Consider the following 27285-nt stretch of genomic DNA (forward strand, 5'->3'; position numbering starts at 1 on the left):
CATTTAGTAACAGCTGCTCAATCAGTGATTGCACAGTAGTAGGTTCTGCAGTTTTATGTGCTATATTTCTAAATTTTCAATTTCATATGAATGTATTCAGAAATAATGGACATCCAGTAGAAGCAGGTTAAGTTTTCATTGCTGGAAATGATGCTGTGCCATTATTAGAGGAGTTTTGGGAGTGGGCAAAGGTTGAGACTGAACAAACCTAGTTCTCAAAGAAATCTGACAGGGGATAGCTCTGTTGTTTTAGGCTCTGATTTCCACAGCTGCTCTCTACAGAAGAGCACAAGAGGTTCCCTCTGAAGGTTCATTCTTTCCACTGACAAGCAGCTCTAGGAGTTGGTTGCCAGGTATGAGTCTCACCATCTGTACTGATGGAGCATGAAAGAAATCGATGCTGTCAGAGCTGTTTGCGCAAGCAAAGAACTGGAGCAGTTGGAAACCATCATTGGAGTGGAGTTATTCTCCAATATTCAGCTTGCCAACGATTTGGATTAGACTAACAAGTAGTTGAGAGATTCATTCTGCAGTTGTGGGGGAAATGCCCTTCTTCAGTTAGTAGCTTTTGTATTTAAATGTTCTCACTAGGAAACAGATCCTTTCGCGTACGCATGTGATTCATATGTCTTAACTCTTAAAAATCATTAGAGAATATGTTAGAAGACTTAATTGAGTCTGCCCTCATGAAGTGACAGCACGCTTTGTGATCATCAAGCTTATGGTCAGCCATAGGACTCTCCTGCAAATGTTGCCTTAGCTGCTACACTGCTGATTTAGGAGCTCCTTAGCACTATGCAGCTCCTAAGGGGGGGGTGTGTGTGTAATAATTATTTACATTGCTTGGAGTACATGCAAAGTAATCTCCATTTGTTCCACACCATCTCTTTCCTTGGCTAATGAGATATGATTAAAGAATTAATAAATCTTTCTCAAATCTACTGTACACTAGTAAAGATACGAAATTAAGCTTTTCCCTTTTTTGATGTTTATTGCTTCATCCTCGTAAATGTAGAAAAGCAGAAAATATTTTCTCCTCTTCCTTTTAATGTCTAAAAAAGTTTGTTTTCTCATGCAGAATTTTTCGTCCCTTTTGGATAGGCTGAGGAAGATGCATAGCAGATATGGGGACCATTTTATTTAAGTATCCCTAAAATTTTATCATGATACATGTTTTAAGATGATGATAAAGCTTTATTTACAGTGGTAATCTGTGTAATTGAAATCTAAATTCTAAATTTTTGCATAAAACCTTACAACAAAACCAGTGTTGAATACATAGCTGAGTATTAGAGATGACAAACAGAATGAAAAAAACAAATGTTACTTTTTTTCAGAACAGATGTGCTCTTTTTTTTCTTTGCAAGGCTTTTATTGTTTTATCTGTCAAATTATGCAATCTTTGAAATAAAAAAAAGGGTTTGAGATTATTCATGTACAAGCTGCCCTAAGTGTTGGCTACATTTAACTTTCATTATAGCAAGGTGAATTTTATTTACAGACAGCATAAAAGATCCTTTCTGTAATAAAAAAATAGTTAATATGTGTTAATTGCATCTTTGAAACTGGGTTCTGGAGTGTTTTAGATCCTAACAAGTTTACAGAAGTTATAATCCTCTAATTCTGGGCGTGTTTGATAATTTTTGCTGCATACCAAATGAGGTTTTGTCCTGATAACTTAGGGAAAATGGGTAGTTATAAAACCAGTTATAACCTGATACTGCTGTTTGTTCCATAGCTCTTCTGGATTACATGCAATCCAAGGGGGGAGCTGCTTAAATGGTGCCTTCTTCCTGAGTTAACATTTTAGTATGGACAGTATTAACTGTTCTGTTTTGAAAGTTCAGCTAAATACATTGTCCCTGTCTTTTCTGAATCTACTCGTATGACTACAACACACTTCTTGCAACAAGCAGGCTAATTTTAGTAATCAATGTATTACATTGATTTGCATGGCTCGCTCTCTCTTGTATGAAAATGAGGCCTGATGCATTTTACATTGCCATTGAACTTTAATTGTGGTTTCTTTTTTTTCAAAGCACAACGAGCTTATGCTGTCTTTATTTTTCACCAGCATGTGTCTTGTATTCTAAAAATAGTTGCATTGTTTAATAATTCCATACTTGGTAAACATTTCAGTGTGTCTTTGGTAGGAGGAAACTTCATGTCCCATTTAAAGGCAGAAGGAGGAGGGAGAAAAAGGAAGTTATCTTTACTGAAAGCTGCAGGCAAGAGTTGCCACGTTTTGAAACGTCATCTACATTTAGCTTTGCTTTCCTCAAAAAAAGAAAAATTGCTGTGAATTTTCTTTCACTGAAGAAAGAAGTAAAATATCATTTCTCACTTATGCCATAAATTAAAAATATCCTCTGTAAGTAAAGAAATCAATGATTTCTTTATGTGCTTTGGAGTTAACTATCAAGAACAGTATTTTGGGTCTTCAATCACTATCCTTCATTTCTGCTGGAAGTATCACAGATCCTTGGAAACACAGGTTACTGAAATGGGCCTCCCTGTGTACTCCTATCAATCTGAAGCTTGGAAAAAAACCAGAAAGTTAATGGGCACTATGCCTATAGTATTTTTTTACATGTTGGTTAATTAATGTCCCTGAATAAATTGACCATAATTAGTTCTGCAGCTGATGAAAAAGCTATGCCTTCACTGGGTCAAACACATTTCTCTTCTTCCCCTCCCCCGCCCCGTATAAAATTTCTGCGGCAGTTAGGGATTCTTCATGCAGCTTCGAAGGACGAAGTATAACTACCAGGTAATGGATAGCAATCTATATTATTAATTAAATAGTGCATACATACAGGGCATAGTTTACTTCTCGAAGATGCAAAATGTTTGCATTTGTTCTCTGTTGAATGCCCTGTGTCCTCTATTGACATGAATCTGAAGACAGCTGTTTCCTTTCTCATGTTGGAAAATATTAACCATATTAATGGCATTTTCCTAGAGATGTGTTTCAAAAAGAGTATGAGGCAAAAAAGCTTTAATGGGAGGTGTGCTAGGTAGGAATCTCTGAGTCGAGTAAGGAAACCTGCTCTGTCTCCGAGGGCTCCTTCCGCAGGCAGTGCTCACTTTCTCAGTGGTGCTGTGTGGTTGGAAGGCTGTTTGCTTGCTATCTGCAGAACCCCACAGAGATTGTCTCACAACATGTAATACTTTGCTATTCTGGATGAGATGGGGAAGCTTTTAGGCAAGGGTGAAGGTACTTGACGATGATAATAAGAATAAGCCAGACTGAGTGAAAATGTCAATTTTCATTTTTTAGAATTTAAGAGTTTCAGGTTTCGTTATACAAAGTGCAGTTCAGATCCTGGCATTTCATAGTAGCTGAATAAAAAAGGGAACAAAAGTAATCCTTTGGAAACAAAGTTGTCATGAGATGAATCATAATCTTATCAAAACAAATTTAAGGAATTTTATATGCTTAGTATTCTAACTTGATATACATTTTTTCCAAAGCATCCATTACTATATAATGTCTGTTTGTAATATACACAAAATTTTGTTGTATGTCTGACAAGTTTTTCAAATGCAATAACAAATGTACAAGGAGCTACAGTTTATCCAGTTTTTCAGTTTTCATTCCAAATAAGAAAAGAAAATGAAAGAATATTAAGAAATAGATTTGTCTATATTAAAACCTAAAGGCCCAAACTAAAATACATGAACTTAGTATTCAGTACCTTTAGACAAATATGGAACATGTCTGCTGCTGTCTAGTAGAGAGCAGGAGCATCTTTTTGGGAAAATTAAGCCTAAAATTCCAAACAGATGTAATAAATTGCTTCAGTCAATGGCAGTCCCAGGAAGAGAACTGTGGTTTACAATCACCAGTTAGGCCATTTCTCTTTCTTTGCTGCTTGTAGCTAGAACTCTTGCAGTCTTCTTGAGATGAACATCTTTTCACTTGCAGTATGTCTTCACCTTTTTTAGTTCACAGAGTAGGAGTCCATGCACCAAAGTCCCACAACAGTGCATCTCTGGCATTAGACCCACAGCAGCAGGAAATTCAGCAGAAACAGCAGTCACAGCTGCTTTCCATTAACTAGGAGCTGTGGCACCTTCTTTTTCCATCATGGGGAGATCATGTTTCTATGCCCTTACACTACAGGCACATCAATTCTCAAGGCAGGGTCAAGTGTCTAAATGTAAGTGTTTAGTGTCATTTTGGGTGATGGGGAGGTATCCAGTCTGGCCTTAAACTCATGTTGGTGAAAGGTGCTTATGTCTTTTAGGTCCTGAGTGATACCTGCCAGCCCTTTGCAGTTGTCTTAAAAAGCCTGGTGTTTCAAATGGCAGGATGTGCTGTGTTTAAATAGCAAAAATCTACCTCACCTTTCTCTCTATAGTCAGGGAAGTGGTGTTTGTGCAGAACTGGCTGCAGATATTTTTCACCTTGTATGGGGAGTCATTCAGCTGCCTAGGAGGGTGAAAAAATACTCCTAAGTCTGGACAGAGAAAACAATAGGAGAGTCTAGCATATGTACAAGCTGCCCCTTGCTCAGGGGTTTGTGTGTAGATTTTGCATTGAATAGGGATGGGAGAAAATGTATAAACGTGTTAGGAATATAAGCCAGTACTCTGACCTCCCTCCTAGCAGCAGTATGCCCTCCCTGCTCAGTTCTTGGGTCCTGTGCTAACGTATTTTTTCTTTTATTGCATTTTCAATTATTTCTAAGTTTTCAACAGTAACACATGAGGCTTTATTCTATTTAAGAATAATGTTTCTTGAGTATTTTTGAAGCCTTTGTGAAATGAAAAAAAAAAATTAATTAGCTGCTTGGTAGCATGCTCAGCTAAGCAGTAAGCAATGAAAATACTGCTTAGTAAATGTGCTCTACAGTTATTGAGCAAATTTCCTGTTTAGTTCCTTTAGCTAAGTCACTTTCCTGTTCTTTCCCAATGTTATCCAAGATAAATTTTGTTCTTTTCCAGTGTTATCCAAGATAAATTTTGTGGTATCATCAACATTTCAGTGGAAGGGCTGCATGATGTTATGAGTGAAGATCCTGAAACAGAAACATACAAAGAGTAAGTGGAAAATCTAATTTTTGTGGGTTTCAAAGCAGTAGTACTGTTTTATATGTAGTGTTTTGATTGGAAAAATACGTAGGCAGTTGACATGCAAGAGTTCTATTTTCACAGGAGTTAATGTTTTAGTAAGATAGGAAATTTTTGGTCTTAAGAAAAAATAATGGTAATGAAGGGATGAAGGGCTTCAAATGGCAGTCAATATAATCTTATATTGTTCATTAAGTTAGCTACTAAATGATGTGTTAAAATGTTTATATGCTTAGATTTCCTTTTTGCTGACTTGGCTATTATATGTAAAATTACAATCCCACAAGCTTGTGTGTTGATAGGGTGATAGCTCACAGTTTCTTTGATGTGGCATCTGTAGTTTAACCAAGATCTTTTCCTAAATGCCTCAGCCTCATTAAGTGGACCTAGTATACAATACTTTGTGGCCTGGAGAGCTTGAAAACCTATCCCACAAGGACAATGCTCCCCCTTCAGTTGTTCCACTTAACACACCTGCTGCTAGAGGGCATACCTCAAAAGAGACTTTCCAGAGCTGGGAGCAAGAGTTTGTGGCAGGAAGGTGGTGTCAGGGGTGCTTGGAGTGCACTGCCGCCCAGCACCACACTCACTCATCTTCTGCAGACTCCCAGGTTACTGGTGATACTCCATCAAACCTGGAAAAGTAATAAAACACTGAATAGTAAGGATTTTTAGGACAGATCTTAATGATGTTTTTTCTAATGATTACATGGTTTTAGAATGATGGAGAGTTGTAAGACATTAAAAACAGGTGCTCTACAAGATGTCCCTACAGACACTATATTCTAACAACAGTATTTTCTGTTAATTAGATGCTAAGAATCAAATGTTTTCTAACTTTCAGATAATTACCTGGTGATGGAACAGACTATATCTGAACTAATTAATTGCCTAAGGGGACGTTTGCTGGCACTGAAGCCAGCTGGCACAGAACAGCCTGCATGCAATCTATTAAGTTTTCCTCCACTTAAAACAGGTGGTATGCACACTAGTGTGCTCTGAGAATGTCCATACATGCTGAGCCTGATCTGTGCCCAAGAACTGCTTGCAAAAGTACTTTTTTTTTTCTACCTCTCAGTAGAGAAGATGTAACTTCAAAGTCTGGCAATGTGCTTTGGCACCGTGTTCTATTTACTATCAGAGACAACGTTAGGGTCACTTCTATTTCTAAACATGTTACTTTGCCTTCACTTCTTAAAAACAGTTATCACAGAGAAATAAATAAAACTTTGTCTTAGTACATTTCATATTTTAAGCTTGAAGGCCTGTAGAACTTGTCACTGTACTTTTCCAAACTCTGGACACTGTTTTTGCTTTATAAAATATAGACACACTGAACCAAGGACATATTCCTGTTGGCAGATATGGAATGGGCTGTTAGAAAGATTCTGACATTTGTGTTCTACATTTTGACATCATCTGAAAGTAAATAAAATGAGAGCAGTCATCTGGAGTTGTGTGCTATTCTGGCTCTGCAGGTTGAAGAAGAATGATTTTAAACGTGAACTGGCTCAGAAAAAAATTGTGTACTCTGCTGACTATCATAGTATCTATTTACTGTAGTGCAGACACAAAATATATACATGTTTAGCACAGGAAAATCAAAGCTGAAGCAATATAGAACTGCAGCCAGTAAAGGATAAAGAAGGGGTAAATATGCACAGGGAAAACTGTACACATTAAATGATAGTGATGGTTTAAGTGTAAGCTAACCATGAATACATTTAAAATGGAAATGTGAAGAAACCGTTGTAGTTAGAGCAATGAAATTTTGGAAGAGCCGTTCCAAATACAAAAGCTGAGATAAAGGTCTTGCCAGTTTTTAGATGGAATTTTGATCAGATTCTGAAAATTATTACACAATGCCCTGGCTTACAGTACAAAGGGATTACACTCAAGTTTTTCTAGTGTTTATGTGTTGCATTGTAGTGATAATTACAAGAAAGCTTTACAGACTTGAGATTTTCTGGAACAGGGAGCATTCCATTGCTCTAGTCTTGTCTCACCAGTATTCACATTTTTTCAATTTTATCTTATTTTTTTATTCCATCCTCTCCTAGCTTTTTTTAATTACTTTGTGGGACCTAAAATTTATCACCGTCTGAAAAAGTTAATTCAATCTTGTTTGGTAATTTACATATTTTTGTCTCCTTTTTAATAAACTGACTTGTGAGAAATCATGCCATTTATGAGCAGAGGAGACGTGATTTGCTGTATAATTTTGAAATAACTAACTCCTTTGGAAGTGGCTTCTGTGTTAGCATTTGACTCTTCTGCCTTCCTGTTTAGCAAGTGTTTCATACAGCTCTAAACACATTAACAGAAAACTGAATATATAAACAGAGTAAGTCTGAACATTTTCACATAAAATCACAACTTCTTCTCATTTTAGTAACTTTAAAACAAGTTATTCATCTTAGCTACAGGAACATTTCACCTGTTAATGGAACGCAGCAATTAAAAATGCAATCAGCAATAATGTGCACCTGTCCTGGTGCTTCGTAATATGTAGATTATGTGTCCTTCCTGCCATGAAACATACCTAATATAGGGTGGCACGTTGTTGTCACCTGAGTGATTTTTAAATCCTTTTGGTTTCTAAACAGATTTTCTAGGAAAAATTTGGTAAAGTGGTGGAATATGTATGTATTCTTTCCACATAGAGAATGTAAAGTGAATGGAAGGCATGTTTGCTGTAGGATAGTTTTCACCAGTGTCTTTATAAAGTCCATTCAAACTGTTTCAAGAGACAAAAGAACCTCTGGAATTTAAGCTATTATTTTTTTCATATTTTCTGGTTTTACACTTACTACAAAAATAATAGTTACAATTTGGCTATTACTTATGCATATTGGTACCTACCAGTTGAGGGTGGAGCAAAACAAAAAAATAAGACATTTAAAAGCTTTGCTTTACCTGCCTAGAAAAAACTCTTATAAATAAATGACTGCAGAAGCTAACTCATTTCTGTCTATGTAAAACATGATTGTTCAGTGTCTTGCAGATTTTAGTGTCTAGAACCAATAGCAGTGACCATATTAGTTTTCAGATCCTCTTGTTAAAGATCTCACAGGAAAACATGGATGTTATGAGAGATCTTTGCTAGTTTTACATATGTGCCACTTTGATTTTCATGTTGATAGGATACAGAGTGCTTGTATGCACTTCCTTGGAAAGATTGAAAAATTCAAGTTAGGACAGTAGACTTTTCTATATTTTTTAAACCCATGTAGTCTGTTTTCTATATGCAGAAATGCATTTTTAAGCCACAACTTAAGTTAAAATGTGGAGGATAACATTGTTATGTGGTGTAGGTGACACAGAACATACATTCAGGCTTCTTTAGATTCACTGTTCTCAGAAAAAAATTACTTGCTAGCAGATTGCCTGGCTTTCATCAAACTCTCTCTTATCTGTCCTGTTTTTAAAAGTGCTTTAAAATAATTTTTAATGATAATATATGTTAAAAGTAGTCTTATTCCCATTCTTAGCTGCATGTTGATGTCTCATTTTGAAGAGCTCAAAGTTACAGAAGATGAGGAACCTCCCACAGAACAAGACAAAAGGAAAAAAATTGTAAGTTTTAGATCTGTTATTCAATTATAGAACTGATTATGTGATTCACTTGTGTCAGACTAAATTCTTTGCCTTTGGATTTGGTTCATCTGTTCTGGGAAAATTCATCTCTTGAATCAAAAAAAGGAAAATGCTTTGATGACAAACTTTACAGCCACAACACTTATGCTTCTGCTTTGCTTTTGAGTCTTGGAAAATGTTGCCAAAGTAAAGATCATCTGTTCACAAAATCTGGACATTATAATACTAAAACACTATAAAAAGGATTTACTGAAAAATGGAGGGAGCTAAAGCTTACTGAAATGTCATTGCAGATCAAATTTTCTCATATTTAAAACAATCTTGATTATATTGGATTATGTCTTTTACCTGCACAGCCATTGATCCATATGCTTGCATAGAACCTTTTTCTAATGGAAAGAACTCTTAATAAGGAGCATCAATTTAGATGAAGATACCTGGATTAGGTACCATGTAATTGTGCTATTTTTGTCCAACCCAATCTGTGAATGTTCGTAATCTAACTTATTTTTGCAAGAGATCAGGGAAACTGGTTCCTCACACAGAAAACTGCAGTGTACAGATGCTGTGGAATAAAACAGTCTGAACTGCTTGTCATTGAATAATTGCGAAACATGGGATTGGGTGATTGAGTAGATGTGTGTAGCTCTGTTGGACATTTGCTTTAACTGACGTACGTGTATCCAAAAGAATACTTGTGGACAGTCCTTTACCACTTCATTTCTTGGAGCAGATAAGAGCTTGGATGGCTTTTGACAGTTTGCATTACTTGTTTTTTAAATCACTGAATGCTTTTTGGTTTGTTAGTAGGCTTTTTTTAAAATACTAATCAATATATGGTTCCTTTATTAAAAAGGAAAATTACACTAAAACTGTTGCATATTCTTCTGCTATTAGCAATACCTTAAGAAAAATTCCTAGTGTCTTGCAATTTCATATATAAACAAAATACGGAAATATTATTTTCTATGGTCCTTTAAAATGTATTAGATAGTTCTGTAATTCAGTTACTCTTAAAAGCATCTCTAGACTGTCTTAAATTTGGTTATATTTTCTTCCACCTTGTGGGTTTAAATTAAACTCTAGACACTTGTTGCAGAATGATACTCATTCTTAGCAGTTTTGGATAATCTCTTGACATATATAGGCAGATATATCTTTATTGATAGGGATTGATGTATCTATATCAATAGGGACAGAGATGTGTTTGGTTTGTCAATCAGATTTAAAAGACAAAGTGAATTTAAATCTACGGTCTTTTCATGGTTTTAGTTTTCTTTGAATATACTCAAATTTTATTTCTCCCTGGCTGAAGTTTTAATAACTTTCTTGAAGAAATTATCTTCATTTTTCAGTTACAGGTTGACCTTAATAGTTTGGACATGTATTTAGGAATTCAGACTTGTTATATTTGCTGTGGACTACCTTCAACATGGATATATCAGGAAAAATGAAAAGTAGGGCACATTGGTTTATGACCTGTATTATTCTTCCCTCCTAGATGATACAATGCAACAGCGTAGTGTTGATGAACACAGCCATAATAAGGACCTGTTCTAGGGTCACATGCAGTACAGTCAGTGGCCATTTGAATAAAGAGAAATGGCTGTGGTTTGGTAAGGAGGAGCCAGAACCAATGACGTGACAATGCAGGTTTTGATTTAGAGCAGCCCCCAGGGAGCGCGAGTGACCAGGAGCACTGCGAAGAGGGCGGGCAAACAGGGCGCGGGTGCGGCAGATGCCTGCGGCGCACCAGTTCATGCAGGCAGGACGCAGTCCATCTCCAGGGTCTATAGCTACTGAGCTAGTTCTCATCTTATCGTCCTCCACGAGTAGACTGAACCATGGTCTCCACTTGCGTCAAAACCACCACCAGAAAGAATGTGGTGACCCAGACGGAGCTGCCACGCAAACATGCAGTGGTCCAGATCCTGGGCTGCAGGGAGGCCTGAGCCCATCAATCCTGCTGGAGGGCATCAGTGACAGCACCTGTGTGTGCTGCGATCAGCTGGATGACCTGCTCAGCCTGGTGGCAGAACTCAAAGAAGAGGTCACAAGATTAAGAAGGATTAGGGAGTGTGAAAGGGAGATTGATTGGTGGAGTAGCACCTTGGCACCCCTGAAGCAACAGGAGCAAATGGAGGCTCCAAACGAGGTAGGTAATCCCTCACCCTCTTGCTACCAGGCAGAAGGAGGGGACCTGAGAGGTGGGGGAAGCTGGAAACAGGTCCCCACTCAGGGAGGCAGGAAAATCCTCTCCTGACCTCCCTCACCCTTCATGGTGTCCCTTCACAATAGATTTGGGGCCCTGGAACTTTTGAGTGAAGAAGAGAAGGAGGAAGAAATTGAGACAAACAAGGAGGAAGACCAAGGTCCACCAAGACCAGGTCGTTCTGGACCAGGTATTAAAACCAGTGCTAAAAAGAACCCCAGAAGAGTCAGTGTAGTGGGTGACTCCATTCTGAGGGCCAATATGCAGATCAGGCCCGCTTCATAGGGAAGTTGCTGCCTCCCTGGGGCCTGGGTCAAGGACCTCACGGCAAAACTCCTTGCTCTAGTGAGACCCAAGGACTACTACCCGCTCTTGGTTTTTCAGGTAGGTAGTGATGACATTACCAGGAGAAGTCCTAAAGCAATGAGGAGAGATTTCAGGTCCTTGGGGAAACTGATTAAGGGGTTGGGGGCACAAATTCTGTTCTCCTCCATCCCTTCAGCTGGGGGGATGGATGAAGAAGAATACAGGAGAACTCAACAGATGAACCTGTGGCTCCAAGACTGGTGTTACCGGCAGGGCTTTGGATTTTTCAATCACAGGTTAGTATACAGGACACCAGTCCTTTTGGCATCAGATGGGATGCACCTGTCCCAGAGGGGGAAAAGGATCTTGGGGCAGGAGTGAGCTGGGCTCATTGAGAGAGCTTTAAACTAGATTTGAAGGGGGAAGGGGGCAAGATATCAGCCCATCTGAAGTGCATGTATACCAATGCACACAGCATGGGTAACAAACAGAAGGAGCTTGAAGCCATGATGAAACAGGAAAATTACGATGTAGTGGCTGTTACAGAAACATGGTGGGATGTCTCCCATGACTGGAGTGTGCCTGTTGATGGCTACAAGCTCTTTAGGAGGGACAGACAAGGAAGGAGAGGTGGTGGGGTGGCACTGTATGTTAAGGACTGTTATGATTGCTTTGAGTACAAGTGTAGTGAAGACAGGGTGCAGTGTCTTTGCGTTAGAATCAGGGGGAAGGCCAACAGGGCAGATGTTGTAGTAGGAGTCTACTATAGGCCACCCACCCAGGACAGAGAGGCGGATGAAATATTCTATAGGCATTTAGGAGAAATCTCACAATCACTTGCCCTTGTTCTTGTGGGAGACTTTAACTTCCCAGACATCTGCTGGAAATACAACACAGCAGAGTGGGATCAGTCCCGGAGATTCCTGGAATGTGTGGGAGACAACTTCCTGATGCAGCTGGTGAGAGAACCAACCAGAGAAGGTGCCCTGCTGGATCTCCTCTTTGTGAACAGAGAAGGACTGGTGGATGATGTGGCGGTCAGAGGACGACTAGGGCACAGCGATCATGAAATAATAGAGTTCTCTATTCTTAGAGAGGCCAGGAGAGAGGGCAGCAGAACTGACATCCTGGACTTCAGAAGGGCTGAATTTGTCTTGTTTGGGCACCTGCTTGACAGGATCCCTTGGGAGATGGTCCTGAAGGGTATAGGGGTCCAGGAAGGCTGGGCGCTCTTCAAAAGCCAGTCTTAATGGCTCAGGAGCAGGCGGTCCCCAGGTGCTGTAAGAGAAGGCGGCGACAGAGAAGACCACCCTGGCTGAACAGGGAGCTTTGGCTGCAACTCAGGGAGAAAAGGAGAGTTTACAGCCCTTGGAAGAAGGGACTAGCCACTCACAGTGATTACAAAGATGCTGTGAGGCTGTGCAGGGTGGAAATCAGGAGGTCTAAAGCCCAGCTGGAAATTAATCTGGCTTCAGCAATCAAGGATAACAAGAAATGTTTCTATAAGTATGTCAACAGCACAAGAAAGACCAGGAAGAGCCTCCATCCCCTGCTAGACGCAGGAGGAAACATGGTAACAAATTATGAGGAGAAGGCTGAGGTCCTTAATGCCTTCTTTTCCGCAGTCTTTAATAAGACTAGTTGTATTGAGGGAATCCAGCCTCCTCAGCCAGAAGACAGAGACTGGGAGAACGACCCCCCCACATTCCAGGAGGAGACAGTCATTGACCTACTGCATCACATAGACATACACAAGTCTATGGGACCAGAGGGGATACACCCGAGGGTGCTGAAGGAGCTGGCTGGGGTGCTCGCCAAACCGCTTTCCATCATTTACCAGCAGTCCTGGCTGACTGTGGAGGTCCCGACAGATTGGAAACTGGCCGGTGTGACACCCATATATAAGAAGGTTTGGAAGGATGATCCAGGAAATGACAGTCCTGTCAGCTTGACTTTGGTGCCCAGGAAGCTGATGGAGCAGCTCATCCTGAGTACCATCATACAACACATGCAGGACAACCAGATGATCAGGCCCAGTCAGCATGGGTTTATGAAAGGCAGGTCCTGCTTGACAAACCTGATCTCCTTCTACGACTGGGTGACCTGCTTATTGGATGAGGGAAAGGCTGTGGATGTAGTTTACCTTGACTTCAGTACGGCCTTTGACACTGTTTCCCACAGCATTCTCCTGGCGAAACTGGCTGCTCCAGGCTTGGATGGGCACACGCTTTGCTGGGTAAAAAACTGGCTGGATGGCCGGGCCCAAAGAGTTGTGGTGAATGGAGTTAAATCCAGTTGGCAGCCGGTCACGAGTGGTGTCCCCCAGGGCTCAGTTTTGGGGCCACTCCTGTTTAACATCTTTATTGATGATCTAGACGAGGGGATCGAGTGCACCCTCAGTAAGTTTGCAGATGACACCAAGTTGGGTGGGAGTGTTGATCTGCTCGAGGGTAGGGAGGCTCTGCAGAGAGACCTGGACAGGCTGGAGCGATGGGCTAAGGCCAACTGGAGGAGTTTCAATAAGGCCAAATGCCGGGTGCTGCACTTGGGCCACAACAACCCCCAGCAGCGCTACAGGCTTGGGGAGGAGTGGCTGGAGAGCTGCCAGTCAGAGAGGGACCTGGGGGTGTTGATTGACAGCTGGCTGAACAGGAGCCAGCAGCTTCCTGGCCTGTATCAGAAATAGTGTGGCCAGCAGGGACAGGGAAGTGATCTTACCCCTGTACTCGGCACTGGTGAGGCCGCACCTCGATGACTGTGTTCAGTTTTGGGCCCCTCACTACAAAAAGGACATTGAATTACTCGAGCGTGTCCAGAGAAGGGCAACGAAGCTGGTGAAGGGTCTGGAGCACATGTCGTACGAGGAGCGGCTGAGGGAACTGGGGGTTTTAGTCTGGAGAAGAGGAGGCTGAGGGGAGACCTCATCGCCCTCTACAACTACCTGAAAGGAGGTTGCAGAGAACTGGGGATGAGCCTCTTTAGCCAAGAAATAAGCAATAGGACAAGAGGGAATGGCCTCAAGTTGCACCAGGGAAGGTTTAGACTGGATATTAGGAAGTATTTCTTTACAGAATGGGTTGTCAGGCATTGGAATGGGCTGCCCAGGGAGGTGGTGGAGTCCCCATCCCTGGAGGTGTTTAAGAGTAGGGTCAACATAGCGCTGAGGTATATGGCGTAGTTGGGAACTGTTAATGTTGGGTTGATCGTTGGACAGGATGGTCTTCAAGGTCCTTTCCAACCTAGACGATTCTGTGATTTACATGGGAAATACATCTTCCTTTGCATGACACTTGCCTTTTTTTTGTAATGAATTGCTTGTGATTTGTTCCTCAGGTGTTCTTTAAACATTCAGCTTAACCAGCTTTTCAGCCTTTGTTTCCTTGGAAGGTGTACACAGAATAAATTGTCCTACATGAACATCGCAGCTTCACTTTCATTTCAGATCTCATAATCTAAGTCGTAACTATTTCCACAGTTACTGTGTTTTCTAGATTCCTAAGCATTATGTGAAAACCCTGTTTTTCCCCTTTTAGTACTCTTTTGTAAGAATAGCTTTCTGTTTTACTCTTCTCATTCCTGTATTTAGCTGATTATTGACAATGTATTTCAGACTTGAGCCTTCTATACTGTCATTTTTTCAGCTAACTTTAGTATTCATTGTATTCTTATTTCTAAGTGAATTCTCACAGCTGTTAAAGCAAGGAAACTCTTATTTGTTTTGAATGTCTGCTATAACTTAATTCTGAATCCCAGCTGAAATTTCTTAGTCTAAATTTTTGTGGATTGTGCAGCAACTGAGACATGCCAGTTCTCATGGCTGTTTATTTCAGAATGATACAGGTCATTTGAGTAGGTCAGTAGTAGTAGAAGTGTCAAATAATAATTGGGATTGTTAATCATGGCTTTCAAAGCACAGCTAGCAGTTGATTTGAAAAACTGGATTAAAAACAAAACATCACCTGGGCCCATTCCTACACACCTATACTGGAATTTTTTTCCTCTCTGTAGGAGTATCAGTGCACACACTCAATTCGTGTAACATTTAGAACAACTGCAGTAGCAGGTACCTCTGGTGAAGGAAAAGTGGGAACAAACATTTGAAGTGAGAAGAGGAAAAATCAAGAAGGACCTAAAGGGAGTCTGCAATCAATTTAAAGTTTCTAGTCTCCTGTCCCACTTCATTCCTGAGGGGTTTCTACCTTCTATATATTCCATTGCTGAATCAGCAGCTTGTACCAGGGCTTAGAGCTTAAACCTCATAACACAATAATGAAAAGATAAATGGGATTCCCTCTTTCAATATAATAACGCTTTACAACTTCGAAGGCCACTAATATGAGAGAAAAGATAAACTGGCATGGTCCATGCTAAGTATCACTTCCTGATGTTAGCACAGGGTCTACATATTTTTCTTTGATCTATCCCTTTATCCTGTCATTGGCACCTCTCTTTATTATTATGCATAGCTCACCATTACTAAAGAGAGCTTTAGCTAGGACAGTGCTTTATAAGTTTATGATAATTTTATGTAATTGACAGTTGTAGATACTCCTATATTTTTGCAAATATATTGAAGAAAATGTAGAGAGGTGGAGAGTAATTCATGACATTGAGGTCTATACATTATGTGCAATGCAAGTGACTTATTTTTATGTGCCCTTAATGTATATTTTTAAGAACTCTGGCATCATTATTCAAAAAGGGAGTTAAGCTTTAGCAGCTCTTTATTTGAAACTGTGGAGCAGAAAAATTAAGTACATTCAATTAAAAATCTTATTTAAAGTCTTATTTAAACTTGAAGTACTCATGCTGGTGCATGTTTTACGTGGTGTTTATATATAAATATAGGTGGCTTGCGAGGTTTTTTTATTTCAACCTAGTATGGGAAGAAGCTAGATTAATTGTGATTTTACATCTTCAGGAAAATAAATAAATGAGTTACAGTGTAATAAGCTAGATGAGCAAGTTTTATGTGATAATGTGGTTTACTAGAAGTAATACTTTTACTTCATTGTTTGGGGTATAATTTCTCCTTATGCATTTAATTATCCACAGATCTAATGCAAGTCCTACTGAAATCCGTTAAAAAGCTTTGATATTGGGAGCCTTTCGTACTGTCTGACTCCATTTTATAATCACTGTTTAAAGGATACATTCCATCCTTAAACTATTTTTCCAGTCTTTCCCAGAGCATCACAGTTACGAGATACTAACGATCATGGTAAATATGTATGATTTTATGTCCAGCATTCTTGCTTCCTCTTTAGTATCAACGTATCCATACTTAAACTGAAGAGAATCTCTCAAGTTCTGGAAATCCTTTCAACAATTCAGCAAAAATTTTCAACAAAAACAGATATGACCAAAACACTTTTCCAAGTTTTACTTGTTCTTGCATTTAATGCCATTCCATTGGCTTGGGTCATCTCTTGTAGTGATTAGATCACTGTTTCAGTACAGAATAATATATGTTTATTGGAAACTGATTTTTGACTGTAGTGTTGTCTAAAGACATCCACCTAACAAATATTGGTTCAAACAACTGGTAATTCTGCAGAATGCCATTGATGCTGGCAAGCGGAGTTGGTTGTTCTGTAAAATCTCTGTACTGCTTTTCTGATTCAAACTGCTCTTTACAACCAGTGAGATGGAAGATTAGTTTCTTCAGTCCAGCCCCAAGGTAGGCACCTGTGTCCAGATTCAAGATTAACTTGTAAAGTAACTAGATTCAAAAGCTAGTCAAATCAGGTTTTCACTGAGTGGTGTAAAGCACATTTCAGTAGTGTGTCTTTCCTTGCCAAACTTATGTTTCCTGTATGTAGCTGTTTTGACTAAGAAGCTGTTGGAATTTTCTAGGGTTTTTTTTTCTTTTACTGGAAAATAGGTGTGTTTTGCTCTTAAGAGAAACAGGAGCATTTCAATTAAAAAAAAACTCTAGCCACACACCTAGGAACTCAGCATACGTACTTTGATTGAAAAATACAGTCCTTGACACGGTGTTTACAGACTTAAGTAGCCAGTGTTAATATTGATATGGTTGTGTTCCATGCTGGACTGATGCTGGATGTTCAGTGCTTAGCAAGCTGGTAACTCAGTTTTTAAGAGGATGATTCTTCAAATAGAATAATCTGAAAACATCTTATGGGTCTTTTCTTAAACCAGATACTATTTCAATTTTTTCGTAATGAAAATACAGTGAATAAAGATCAGAGTTTACTGTGCTACCAGACTTACAATTTTGATTGCTTATTCAGCTAAGATTGCAAATGATTGTCTAATATTGTTGACAAACATTATGCCAAGCTATTTCATTTGTTTTGATACTTCTGAATACAAGTTCTAAAAATGCAGCATGAAAGGAAAGCAAATGTATTATTGTTGCAGAAAACTTTAATTTACTTGAAATATTTTTGATGTGACTATCTGAATGAAATCAAATTAGTGTATTAACTCCTTAATTAAGTCTGAAGACTCTTAAGTGCCATTTGGCTTACAGACACTAGATGTGGCTTCTAGCAGCAAGCATTAATCATACTACAAAAGTCCCTACTGGTTCACAGTGCTGCTGCTTTGAACTGTGAGTGATAGGTTTATGCCTGTTGCAATAAACTAAGTGGAGTTTTTGCATTGGGTTTGTGTGGCAAGGTTTTGGTAGTGAAGGGGGCTACAGGTGTGCTTCTGTGAGAAACTGCTAGAAGCCAATGCTAGCCACCTCCAAGACCCACTGCTGGCCAAGGCCAAGCCCATCAGTGATGGTGGTAGCACCTCTCTGATAACATACTTAAGAAAGGGTAAAAAAAACCCCTGCGCATCTGCAGCCAGAAGAGAGGAGTGAGAGTATGTGAAACAACTCTGCAGACACCAAGGTCAGTGAAGAAGGAGGGTGAGGAGTTGCTCCAGGCACCAGAGCAGAGATTCCCCTGCAGCCCCTGGTGCAGCCCATGGTGGGGCAGGCTGTGCCCCTGCAGCCCATGGAGATCCACGGGGGAGCAGATCTCCACCTGCAGCCCCTGGAGGACCCCACTCAGAGCAGGTGGATGCACCTGAGGAAGGCCGGGACTCTGAGGGAAGCCCACGCTGGAGCAGGCTCCTGGCAGGACCTGTGGACCCGTGGAGAGAGGAGCCCACGCTGGAGCAGGTTTGCTGACAGGACTTGTGACCCCATGGGGGACCCACGCTGGAGCAGTCTGTTCCTGAAGGACTGCAGCCCGTGGAAGGGACCCATGCTGGAACAGTTCATGAACTGCAGTCCATGGGAAGGACTCACAATGGAGCAGTTTGTGGAGGACTGTCTGCTGTGGGAGGGACCCCACACTGGAGCAGGGGAGGAGTGTGAGGAGTCCTCCCCATGAGGAGGAAGGAGTGGCAGAGACAATGGGTGATGAACTGACCACAACCCCCATTCCCCATCCTCCTGTGCCACTATGGGGGAGGCAGTAGAAAAAATTGGGAGTGAAGTTAAGCTAGGGAAGAAAGGAGGGGTGGAGGAAGATGTCTTTTAAAGATTTGGTTTTATTTCTCATTATCCTACTTTGATTTGACTGGTAATAAATTAAACAATTCCCCAAGTTGGAGTCTCTTTTGCCCATGATGGTAACTGGTGAATGATCTTTCTCTGTCTTTATCTCAACCCACAAGCCTTTCATTATATCTTCTCTCCCCTGTCCAGCTGAGAAGGGGGAGTGATAGAGCGGCTTTGGTAGGCACCTGCTGTCTTCCTGGGGTCAATGCACCACAGTTTTGTACAATTTCTCACTTGTCCCAATAGAACATATATTAGTAAATATTCAACAGAAGTGTTTCAGTTACTTTCCTATCTAATGCAAAGAGTACATATAAAGTTCACTAGCTTTACTGAATTTCTATGAAAATGTGGAATTATAATACTTCTAAAATCAAAGTAATTATGTACCAAAGTTGTAGTGCATATGGTAGCCTATTCCTGTAACTCCCAGCATTGTGCAAATCCAGCAGCTCTGTTAAGAATAAAAAATATTAACTTCTGTAATGTATTAAGTTTTGTCTTCACTTCGGTGTTTTTTTCAAGATTACTTGTTTCTTGGTAACATTGCAGAGACGATTATTTGGAAACCCATTGTCACCTGCCATGAGGCAGGTGCTAGAAGGTTAGCACCTCTAAGAGATGCGGGAGAGCATCTCTATAATTATTATTTTAAGAGATGCTAGAGATAGCTCAGACTTGAAGTTCCAGCAAGCTTTGCAAATAAGCAAGTATTCAAAGCCTTCATTTTCAAAACAATACAGCACTTCCGTTCAGAGTTTGAAAACCATCATTGGGCTGCTAGAAGAGCATTACACATATACTTGTATTCTAGTAGCTTGTTAAAATTGGGAAAAAAATTGGACTTAAGTTGAGACTTATTAGTGAACATTGCAAATGAGATGTTTATGTACCATTGACGTAAATCTGGTTTTCTTCATTTCTTTTTTGTTTTTTTTTTTTAGGTATCAGAATAAACTTTGTAACACGAAATTGCTGATTAGGTGAATTTGTCTTGGCAGAGTAGAAAGAAAAATTACTCCCATTCTAAATCTGTGTACGCAAGGGTTTATGGTAGGGTCACATAAATCATACAGTTAACTAAATATGTAGATTAGTTGGTTTGTGGGTTAAAAGGTTGTTAAAGAATGGCTTTTTAGTGGTGCTTCCCAAGGTGTCTAGTGGTGCTTTGTTAGGGTCACCTGTATGTGTCCCAAATTACAGTTGTTGGTTAACATGCAAATGGTTCAGAAACTGGTAGATTCTTTGCTTGGCAAGACAGTCTTTTTTTTTTATCCTGTAGATTATGCTAATGCTGTTACAAAAGGATATCACTAACTGTGGCAAATCTTGGTTACAGTAGCTGTGGTATAGAAATTTTGTTAGAAAAGTCTGTTTATATTCTAGAGACCAGTTTACATTTACTGAGAAGAATTATTACAGAATACTAAACTGTTGTTTGCAATTACTCCCCTTTTCAAGAGTGTAATGTTAGAAATAAATAATAAAAAGATCATATCTTACCTTTGAAATGTAAAATAGCTGGATAGTAGAAAATGGTGAAGGATTGAAGGCTAAAAAGACAATATTAGGAATACTGAGGGAATGACTGAGAGATTTACAGTGTGAAAGGTGAGATGACCATAATAAGAAAGAAGAACTTGTAAGCACTGATGGAAGAGGCTAAAAAGCAGCCTCCTTTTTCACTGGAGTTGTTAGTAAGAAATAAGACTAACTTCTCTTTTGTGGTAATTACAGTGGTTTTGCATGCTTTACTCCATCTTATATTTATGTGGCTGTTTCAGTCTTTCCCCCTGGTTTAGGTATAATATTGTTTAATAAATAAGTAAATAATCTTAAAATTTAATGTCTTTCACTCCATATTAAAATTCAAATATTTCTTTTTTGTATCATGCCAAAACAACAGTTGTTGGCAAGTTTAATATGCCAACATGGCAGTTGAGGCAAGTTTAATATGCCTCATTTCTTTGGAAATAGCAGTATAGCAGGGTATTATGAGTTCAGAAGTCTTCTATTTCAGTGGGCTTTAAGATCTAGCATTATATTTTTCCTGACCTTCCAGCATAAATAGTAGTGTTGTTTGGTTTTGATACTAAGATGAAGAGATCACAGGTCTGCAGTAATTGCCCATTTATTTCAACATTATACTTCTTTATGATGTGGCAAGCTCCAGGTGTCCCCACCTCCTGTCCCCTTTCATCCAGCCTGGTGGACTGAGGGACAAATGCTGCGTAACTCTGTGTCCTTAGCCTGATCACACCTGTCTTCTGATACTGAAGTTAAGAGTAGGTCCTCTGTCAGTGTAGCCCCTTCATTTACCTAGCAGTTAACTGTGGAAAATAGTGGAACTGTGGAAAATGCTCTGTCCCTCCCTGCCAAAAAGAAAACTGCATAATCCAGCTGGATTGATGAGGTTGTATAGGTACTAGTACTGAAAAGTGTGTCTATTTTTTATGCGTATGGACAGTTTATTGTAGTTGTTGTTTGTCATATAATCTAAACTAGTCTAACTTTTTCACTGTTTTGTTTCCTTACTAATAAAATGTCAGTTATATCATGCCATCTCTAAAGTGCATGTCATGGTAACATCTGATGTGTTTTCTAGGAGTTATGGCAAACTCATTCATCAGTAATTAACAAAGCAGCTTTAAAATTATTTTACTTTATAGAAGGGTGAAGTCTTACAGCAGACTCAGTCCATGATTTGAGACTGTTTCAAATAGTTTTAAACTGATATTTGCTTTTGATAATAATTAATTTGATCTTTGCTTTACAGTCTTTTTCCTCTTGTTTCTCAAATAAGTACAAAGCAGAAGATTTCTTTCTTGAGGTTATAAAAGAGATGAGTAAGTCGCAGAGTATTTTTTAGTGCATTATTACATATTTTTCTCTTACATGTTTTCCACAGCTTGCACTGAAGGACCCTGTACACACTGTGTCATTGCAGCAGTTCGTCTATGAGAAGCTAAAGGCACAGCAGGAATTACTGGGAGAACAAGGTTTTCAGGCACTTATGGAAACCGTGGATACAGAAATAGTTGCACAGCTACAAAAATTTTTACAAGGCTTCTAAATAAGCAGAAACAAGATTTTGTATGTTCACTTTTCTTTTCAAAAAAATAAGAAGGAGCTCTAGCCTTCCATCTTGTCTGGAAGAGCCTACTGAAAGCTGAAAATAACTTGTGTTAAATAAAAAATAAGTTTCTGTTGTTGCTATCAAACTAATTTTGGTAATGCTTTATTTTTTAACAATGTACTTAGGGTTTTATCATGAAAGTAACACTTCCATGATTCCTAACATGGTATATGCTGTCCTAGATAGTACCATTTTTTTGGTACCATTACTGGCTTTTTGGTTAACAAAGCTGCATCATAAACTGAGAGGTCTGAAGAAAGTTAGTAACGTATATTAATGAGAAGTGTCTGTTAATCCAGCAGTATAATTCAGTATCAGGAGCTGCTTGTCTTGATACTGTATATCTATAACTTTATCTTCTTCCTGTTACCATTTCTTGACTGTACATTCAACCATACAAGCAGAAAGAGTTAGGAAAGCAGTAAGATGCTTTTAAAAATCTGAGCCTTTTTCTTTACTGACCCTTTGGGCAGAAACTGTGTTTAAAACCTTCCTTCTGTTTGCAGAGGAAGCCTGACCATTCCCCGCTCCTCCTTTGGCTTCAGTGGCAGTGGCTGCTGAGGCTCTTGCACCTCTGAATGCAAAACCTCCCCTTTACCCAGCTGTTAGCATCTGTCTGCAGAAGTTGTTTGATAACTCATTGTGTTTCTGGCTCTTTACCTCGGCATAGGGAGGTTTGTCAGAAGAATTGTTACAATTTGTCTCTTATCTGCGTGTCATTTCTTTAATTATCCACCGCCATCAGCTCTCACAAGAGTTTTGGCTGGTTATGTTTGGCACTTGCAAGGGAAGGGACTCAGTGTGCTAATGGTCCCTTTCAGCTGTGAACCGCAGTTACCAGAACCTAGTGGCATTTGACTGAAATTGCATTTATTGCATAGTTCATCTGCAGAGACCCTCAGCTTTTGGCTCAGTGTAAAACTAGCACAGATCTGGTTGGCCTTGCTAGCTTTGACCCTGCACAACATAACTTTGTGGCATACAGAAGAACCTCAGTTCAAGAAGAAATACTTTTCTATCACCATTCCATAAAATCACTGCCAAATGGTGCTTCCTGATGTTTCAGAGCAGGGGAGATCCTACCTGCTGTAGTTCAGCGCTGGCCAAAGGCCGCTCTCTGCATTTCTGCTGCATGGCTAAGCCTCCAAGGTCCCTGTGCAGCGTCTTGCAGTCAGGTCAAACTTGTCAACACAGCTGCGTGTGGCTGAGCCAGACCTGCCTGCCTGCGTCATTCTCTGGGATGTTCAAGCCCCCGTTACCTCACATGGTGGAGTGTTAACTGCAGTTTATTTTAGTGCATGGTAACTAACGTTGGCACAGACTGCCAGAAATGATGGACATACTTTTGGCTAATGGCACGATAACATTGTGATTAACTTTGAGTAATGTCTCTGAATAAATGTACATATTCATTTTCATACGCATTAGGGAACAAATTGAATTTGTCACTAGGTGTTTAGCTTTTCATCTTGGAAGATTTTACTCCAAGGCTTGGACTATAAATGAAAACTATCATCACCATAACTGCTTATATGACAACCACTGTCAGCACACTGCAAAACAAGTGTCCGTCTGTGCTCAGCAGCAGTCTAGTACTGAGAAAGTGAAGAAATTTCATCTTAAAACAGCAGAAGAACTTTATTATAATATCCTTATCTATTAAATCCTTATATATAGGATTAAATTTTCACTGGAAGGTTGTGTATCAGGACTGCAGCAAGCTTTAGCCCTTTTCATTTTTGTTGTTGAAATTTCTGACTTTGTTTTCCTTCTTCTCCAAGATGCTAGAATACAACAAATTGCCTGACACCAAAGCAGTAAAATACAGCTTTTAAAATTCTTGTGAGGAAAGATCTTTAATCCTGTTGCGCTTTGAGCTTTGTTTTTCAAGGCAAAAAATGATTTAAATTGGGATTTTTTTTCTACAACACAATTGAACTCCTAAGACTTACAAATTTTTATCAGTTTACCTTTCAGAAGAGGCAATGACTGAGTTGAAGACAAATTTTTTCCATTTCTGGTAAGAGTTCAATGTCTTTGAAGGTATGTGGTGAAAGACACTGAGAGGACTAATTCTGCTGCTTCTATCTTCAAAAAATTAACTTTGGAGTATCAAGGAAATTACCATTTTTAGGCTTTTGGCCTAACTGAAGTGTTAATAACCCATCTAATCTCATTGCATTTTGCTGATTTTTTTTTTTCAGCTTCTAAAGGTAATTTTATCCATGCTATAATTTAATCCTATTAAGTAGTCCAGGTGTTTGTCTCATACAAAACAATTGCTGGAATAATTTTACTTATGGAAATGCTTTCAGGTTAGATAACCTGTAGTATGATAAACTTAAGGTTGGATAGCCTGAAGTATGATAGATAAGTATGTTAAAGCTCTAGATTTATGAAGTTAGGAAAAAAACCTATACAGGTATGTGTATAAAATGTGCACATAGGTAGATGTATATTGTATATACATAGGGCCAGGAGGTAATGGGCACTTGTGCTTCACTGTGTCTGCCCTGTTCCAGCAGGGCCAGTTGCATTGCTGCCCCGGTGGCCAGGCCTGCCAGCTGCTGCTGCCACAGAGGTGCTCCCTCCTTACAGCAGGTGCCCTGCTCCCATGGCAGGGCAGGCTTGATGTTCCTGCCATGCTTGAAGTGGGCAGGGGAAGGTGTCTTGCACTGTCACAGTGTTTCGTGCTTTGTCAGGAAAGAGGTTGCGGCCTCGTACCTTCTTGTGTCATTTGTGAACAAGTCCGAGGGCCATGCCGTTTCCCAATAACCTCTGGCATTGTGGTGGCCTGGGAGAATGCACAGTGTGGTGGATGCCTGAAGATGCTGCAACACTGCATGCCATCCCGGGAGTCCTTGTGGCAAAGCTGTTGGAGAAAACTCCGCTGCTTAACAGGTAAGCTGGGTGCTCGCGGCATCGCTGATGGATTGGCAGGAGGCATTCTGCTGGCCGTGCATCGACTGAGAAGGGGTTCAGCCGTTCCAGGGAAGCCCCAGAAGATTTGCAGGAGGGAAACCTGGCTCCTGAAGTACTCTACTGTCTTGCTGAGGAAGAGCTGTTGTGGTTGCTCTGCAAGTTACATTACTTAAGCAAATACTGCCCCGAAGAAAAGGGTGTTGAGTGCTAAGAGTTCATCCTTCCTCTTGTGATGTTGTCTGTTTTCCAAGGTCTGAACCACAATTTTTGTTTGAAAAGGGACCATTGTATAGTGTGTACTCCTTAGCAAAGAAAGGTGCTCATAAAGATCCTCTTTGTTTTCTTGTTGGTCCCAACAGGTATTCAGACATCTCCCAGGGTACCAGGAGTGTCGTCTGAAGTGCGAAGTGGAGTCACAGCTTGTAACCGCAAATTGTAACAGATAGGCTTATTTCCTTTGGTTCAGCAATGATAAAATTACTTCTGTAGAGCAGATGTGCTATCAGGTTTACAGTCAATATCATACAATAACGTTTAGTATGCTTGACTCTTTTTTAAAAATTTTTATTCAGTTCCAAATGCTTGTGATGCTCCTAAATTGAAGTTCATGGTGTTCTTTGAAATGAACATGCCACATCTTCACTCAGCAAAAGCAGCACCTTTGTAATTACATGTTTTCAAAGATTTCCAAATTCATTTACTTGTCTCACTTCAATGCTGCTGCTTAAAAAAAATAAATGATTACTAATTTTAAAGTGTTCACAATTTCTGTTTTACTGCTAGCAACAATTAATAATGATGACTAATCATCAGATAATCAGATTTCATTAGTTCTGTAGAAACTTTTCATAAGGTACAACAGGTTGTTCATACCAAATTTTGCTGATGCTGGGGAAAATGAAATCAAATTAACTGGAGTCAATGCCCTTTAAAAATTTATTGGGGATTCATAAGAGGTGCTTAAAAATGTTATATCCTCTGCTGTCCACACTGGCTAGGCATCATCTTATTAAGCTGAGTGTGTACTACTGCACTGACTAGTATATACTACTTTCTTAAAGACAATGATCATGAAGGAATTTGTTTTCAAGTTTACACAAAATGGGTGATCAGTTTCCAAAGAGTGGTATAAAATGAAGTGAAAAGGAGCAAAAGTGAATTTTCTGCAAACAAGCAAATTCCACCACCAATATATAAATGTAACTAAAGTATACCCCTTGGAAGTTGATTATACAAAATAAAATCACATCCCACATTGAGGTATGTGTAATTTCAGCAGTGGCTGTTGGCAGGTGACTAAACCATATCTCCTGGGAGGGAGCTGTGCAAGTAATTGACTTTTTCATCCTGTTCCTGAAGAAGGAAAAGATGATGGGTTGGCCAAAGTATTTTACTTGACCCAAGGTTTAATGTTTATTTCTTTCTTTAGATTTCTTAACCTGCTTTTAATAAAATACAAACTGATTTTTGAAGACAAGCTGTCACTTTTAAACATGTCAAAAGCCTAGAACACTTACAATAAGTATTCTTAGGTAAAACAATCTGCTGAACTTGCATGTTGCTTTAGATGGTAAGAAACTAGTTTTCAGTTTTTGCATTTTATTAACCTTTGGAAAGCTTATCCAATTCTATTATGGAATGTAGTGCTAATAAAGGGGCACACTGGTGTTTAAAACAACAACAAAAAATTAGTCATGTTGACTGTGATTGTGGGTTGTCATCACTTCCCACAGCAATTTTAACTGCCTCCTAGCAAGAAAGATTATTAAAGTGGCAATTAAAAATAGACAGAAAATGTTTAAATGAAGCAAGTGTTTGACCCAAAAGTTACATTTGTTTTTCCAATATTTGTGCCAGCAAAATCTTTGATGTTACTCAGGGAAAGTAACAGAATGCTGTGGGGCCTGTCTCATGGTCGGTGGCTGTGGTTAAAGCTAGGAATGTTTTGCAAGATGTTCATGAAACCAACTGAATCAGTCATATGGCTGATATGTTAGGTAGATTCTGAACAGAAAAAGTGTAAATGGTTATCTTGCTGCATGCTGGTGTTTCAGAAATACACCATGAATAGTTTCTGAAGTTCAAGTATTTTAAATAGTCTTTCTCTCAGTGGGAAATATTCTAATTTTTGTTGTTATCATTTGATTTTCTTTTTGTTAGACAAGGTTGACAGAGGTATCTTGCAACACTTTTCCCCATTTTTCCAGGATACTCAGGAAAACTAGAAACCCTCTTACAGCAGAAATGGAATCTGTACATGTGAACAGAGCTTATAACTCCTGACTTGCTAACTGAGCTTGCAAGGAAAACATTAGAACCTAAAAACATCACTTTCACCCTGATGGTTCACTCACCCGATCTTTAAACATCAAGCAGGTGTGCAAGGAAGCACACAGGTGTATACTTGTATGTGCAGCAAAATGTTTTTGTCTTGTTCAGCTGCTGAAATGTTTGGTCCTGTATTTTCCCACTCTGTACTATTAGAAGTTGCTTTTTGTTTTACTACATCTGTAG

The 27285-nt window shown here is 39.5% G+C and overlaps 1 protein-coding gene across 3 annotated transcripts in view; it reads left to right on the top strand.

Annotated features, from left to right (window-relative positions):
• The window catches only part of IPO11 (importin 11), a 115525-nt gene extending 93591 nt beyond the window's left edge, over positions 1-21934 (top strand). For all 3 annotated transcript variants that reach the window (XM_074812516.1, XM_074812518.1, XM_074812517.1), the window contains 3 exons: positions 4951-5046; positions 8568-8652; positions 21622-21934. In XM_074812516.1, the coding sequence (XP_074668617.1) occupies positions 4951-5046; positions 8568-8652; positions 21622-21786 (346 nt within the window). In that variant the 3' untranslated portion in view covers positions 21787-21934. The remainder of the gene's footprint in view (positions 1-4950; positions 5047-8567; positions 8653-21621) is intronic.
• Positions 21935-27285: the final 5351 nt, after the last annotated feature.

The sequence above is a fragment of the Strix aluco genome, chromosome Z (assembly GCF_031877795.1).
Source record: "Strix aluco isolate bStrAlu1 chromosome Z, bStrAlu1.hap1, whole genome shotgun sequence".
Taxonomy (NCBI): domain Eukaryota; kingdom Metazoa; phylum Chordata; class Aves; order Strigiformes; family Strigidae; genus Strix; species Strix aluco.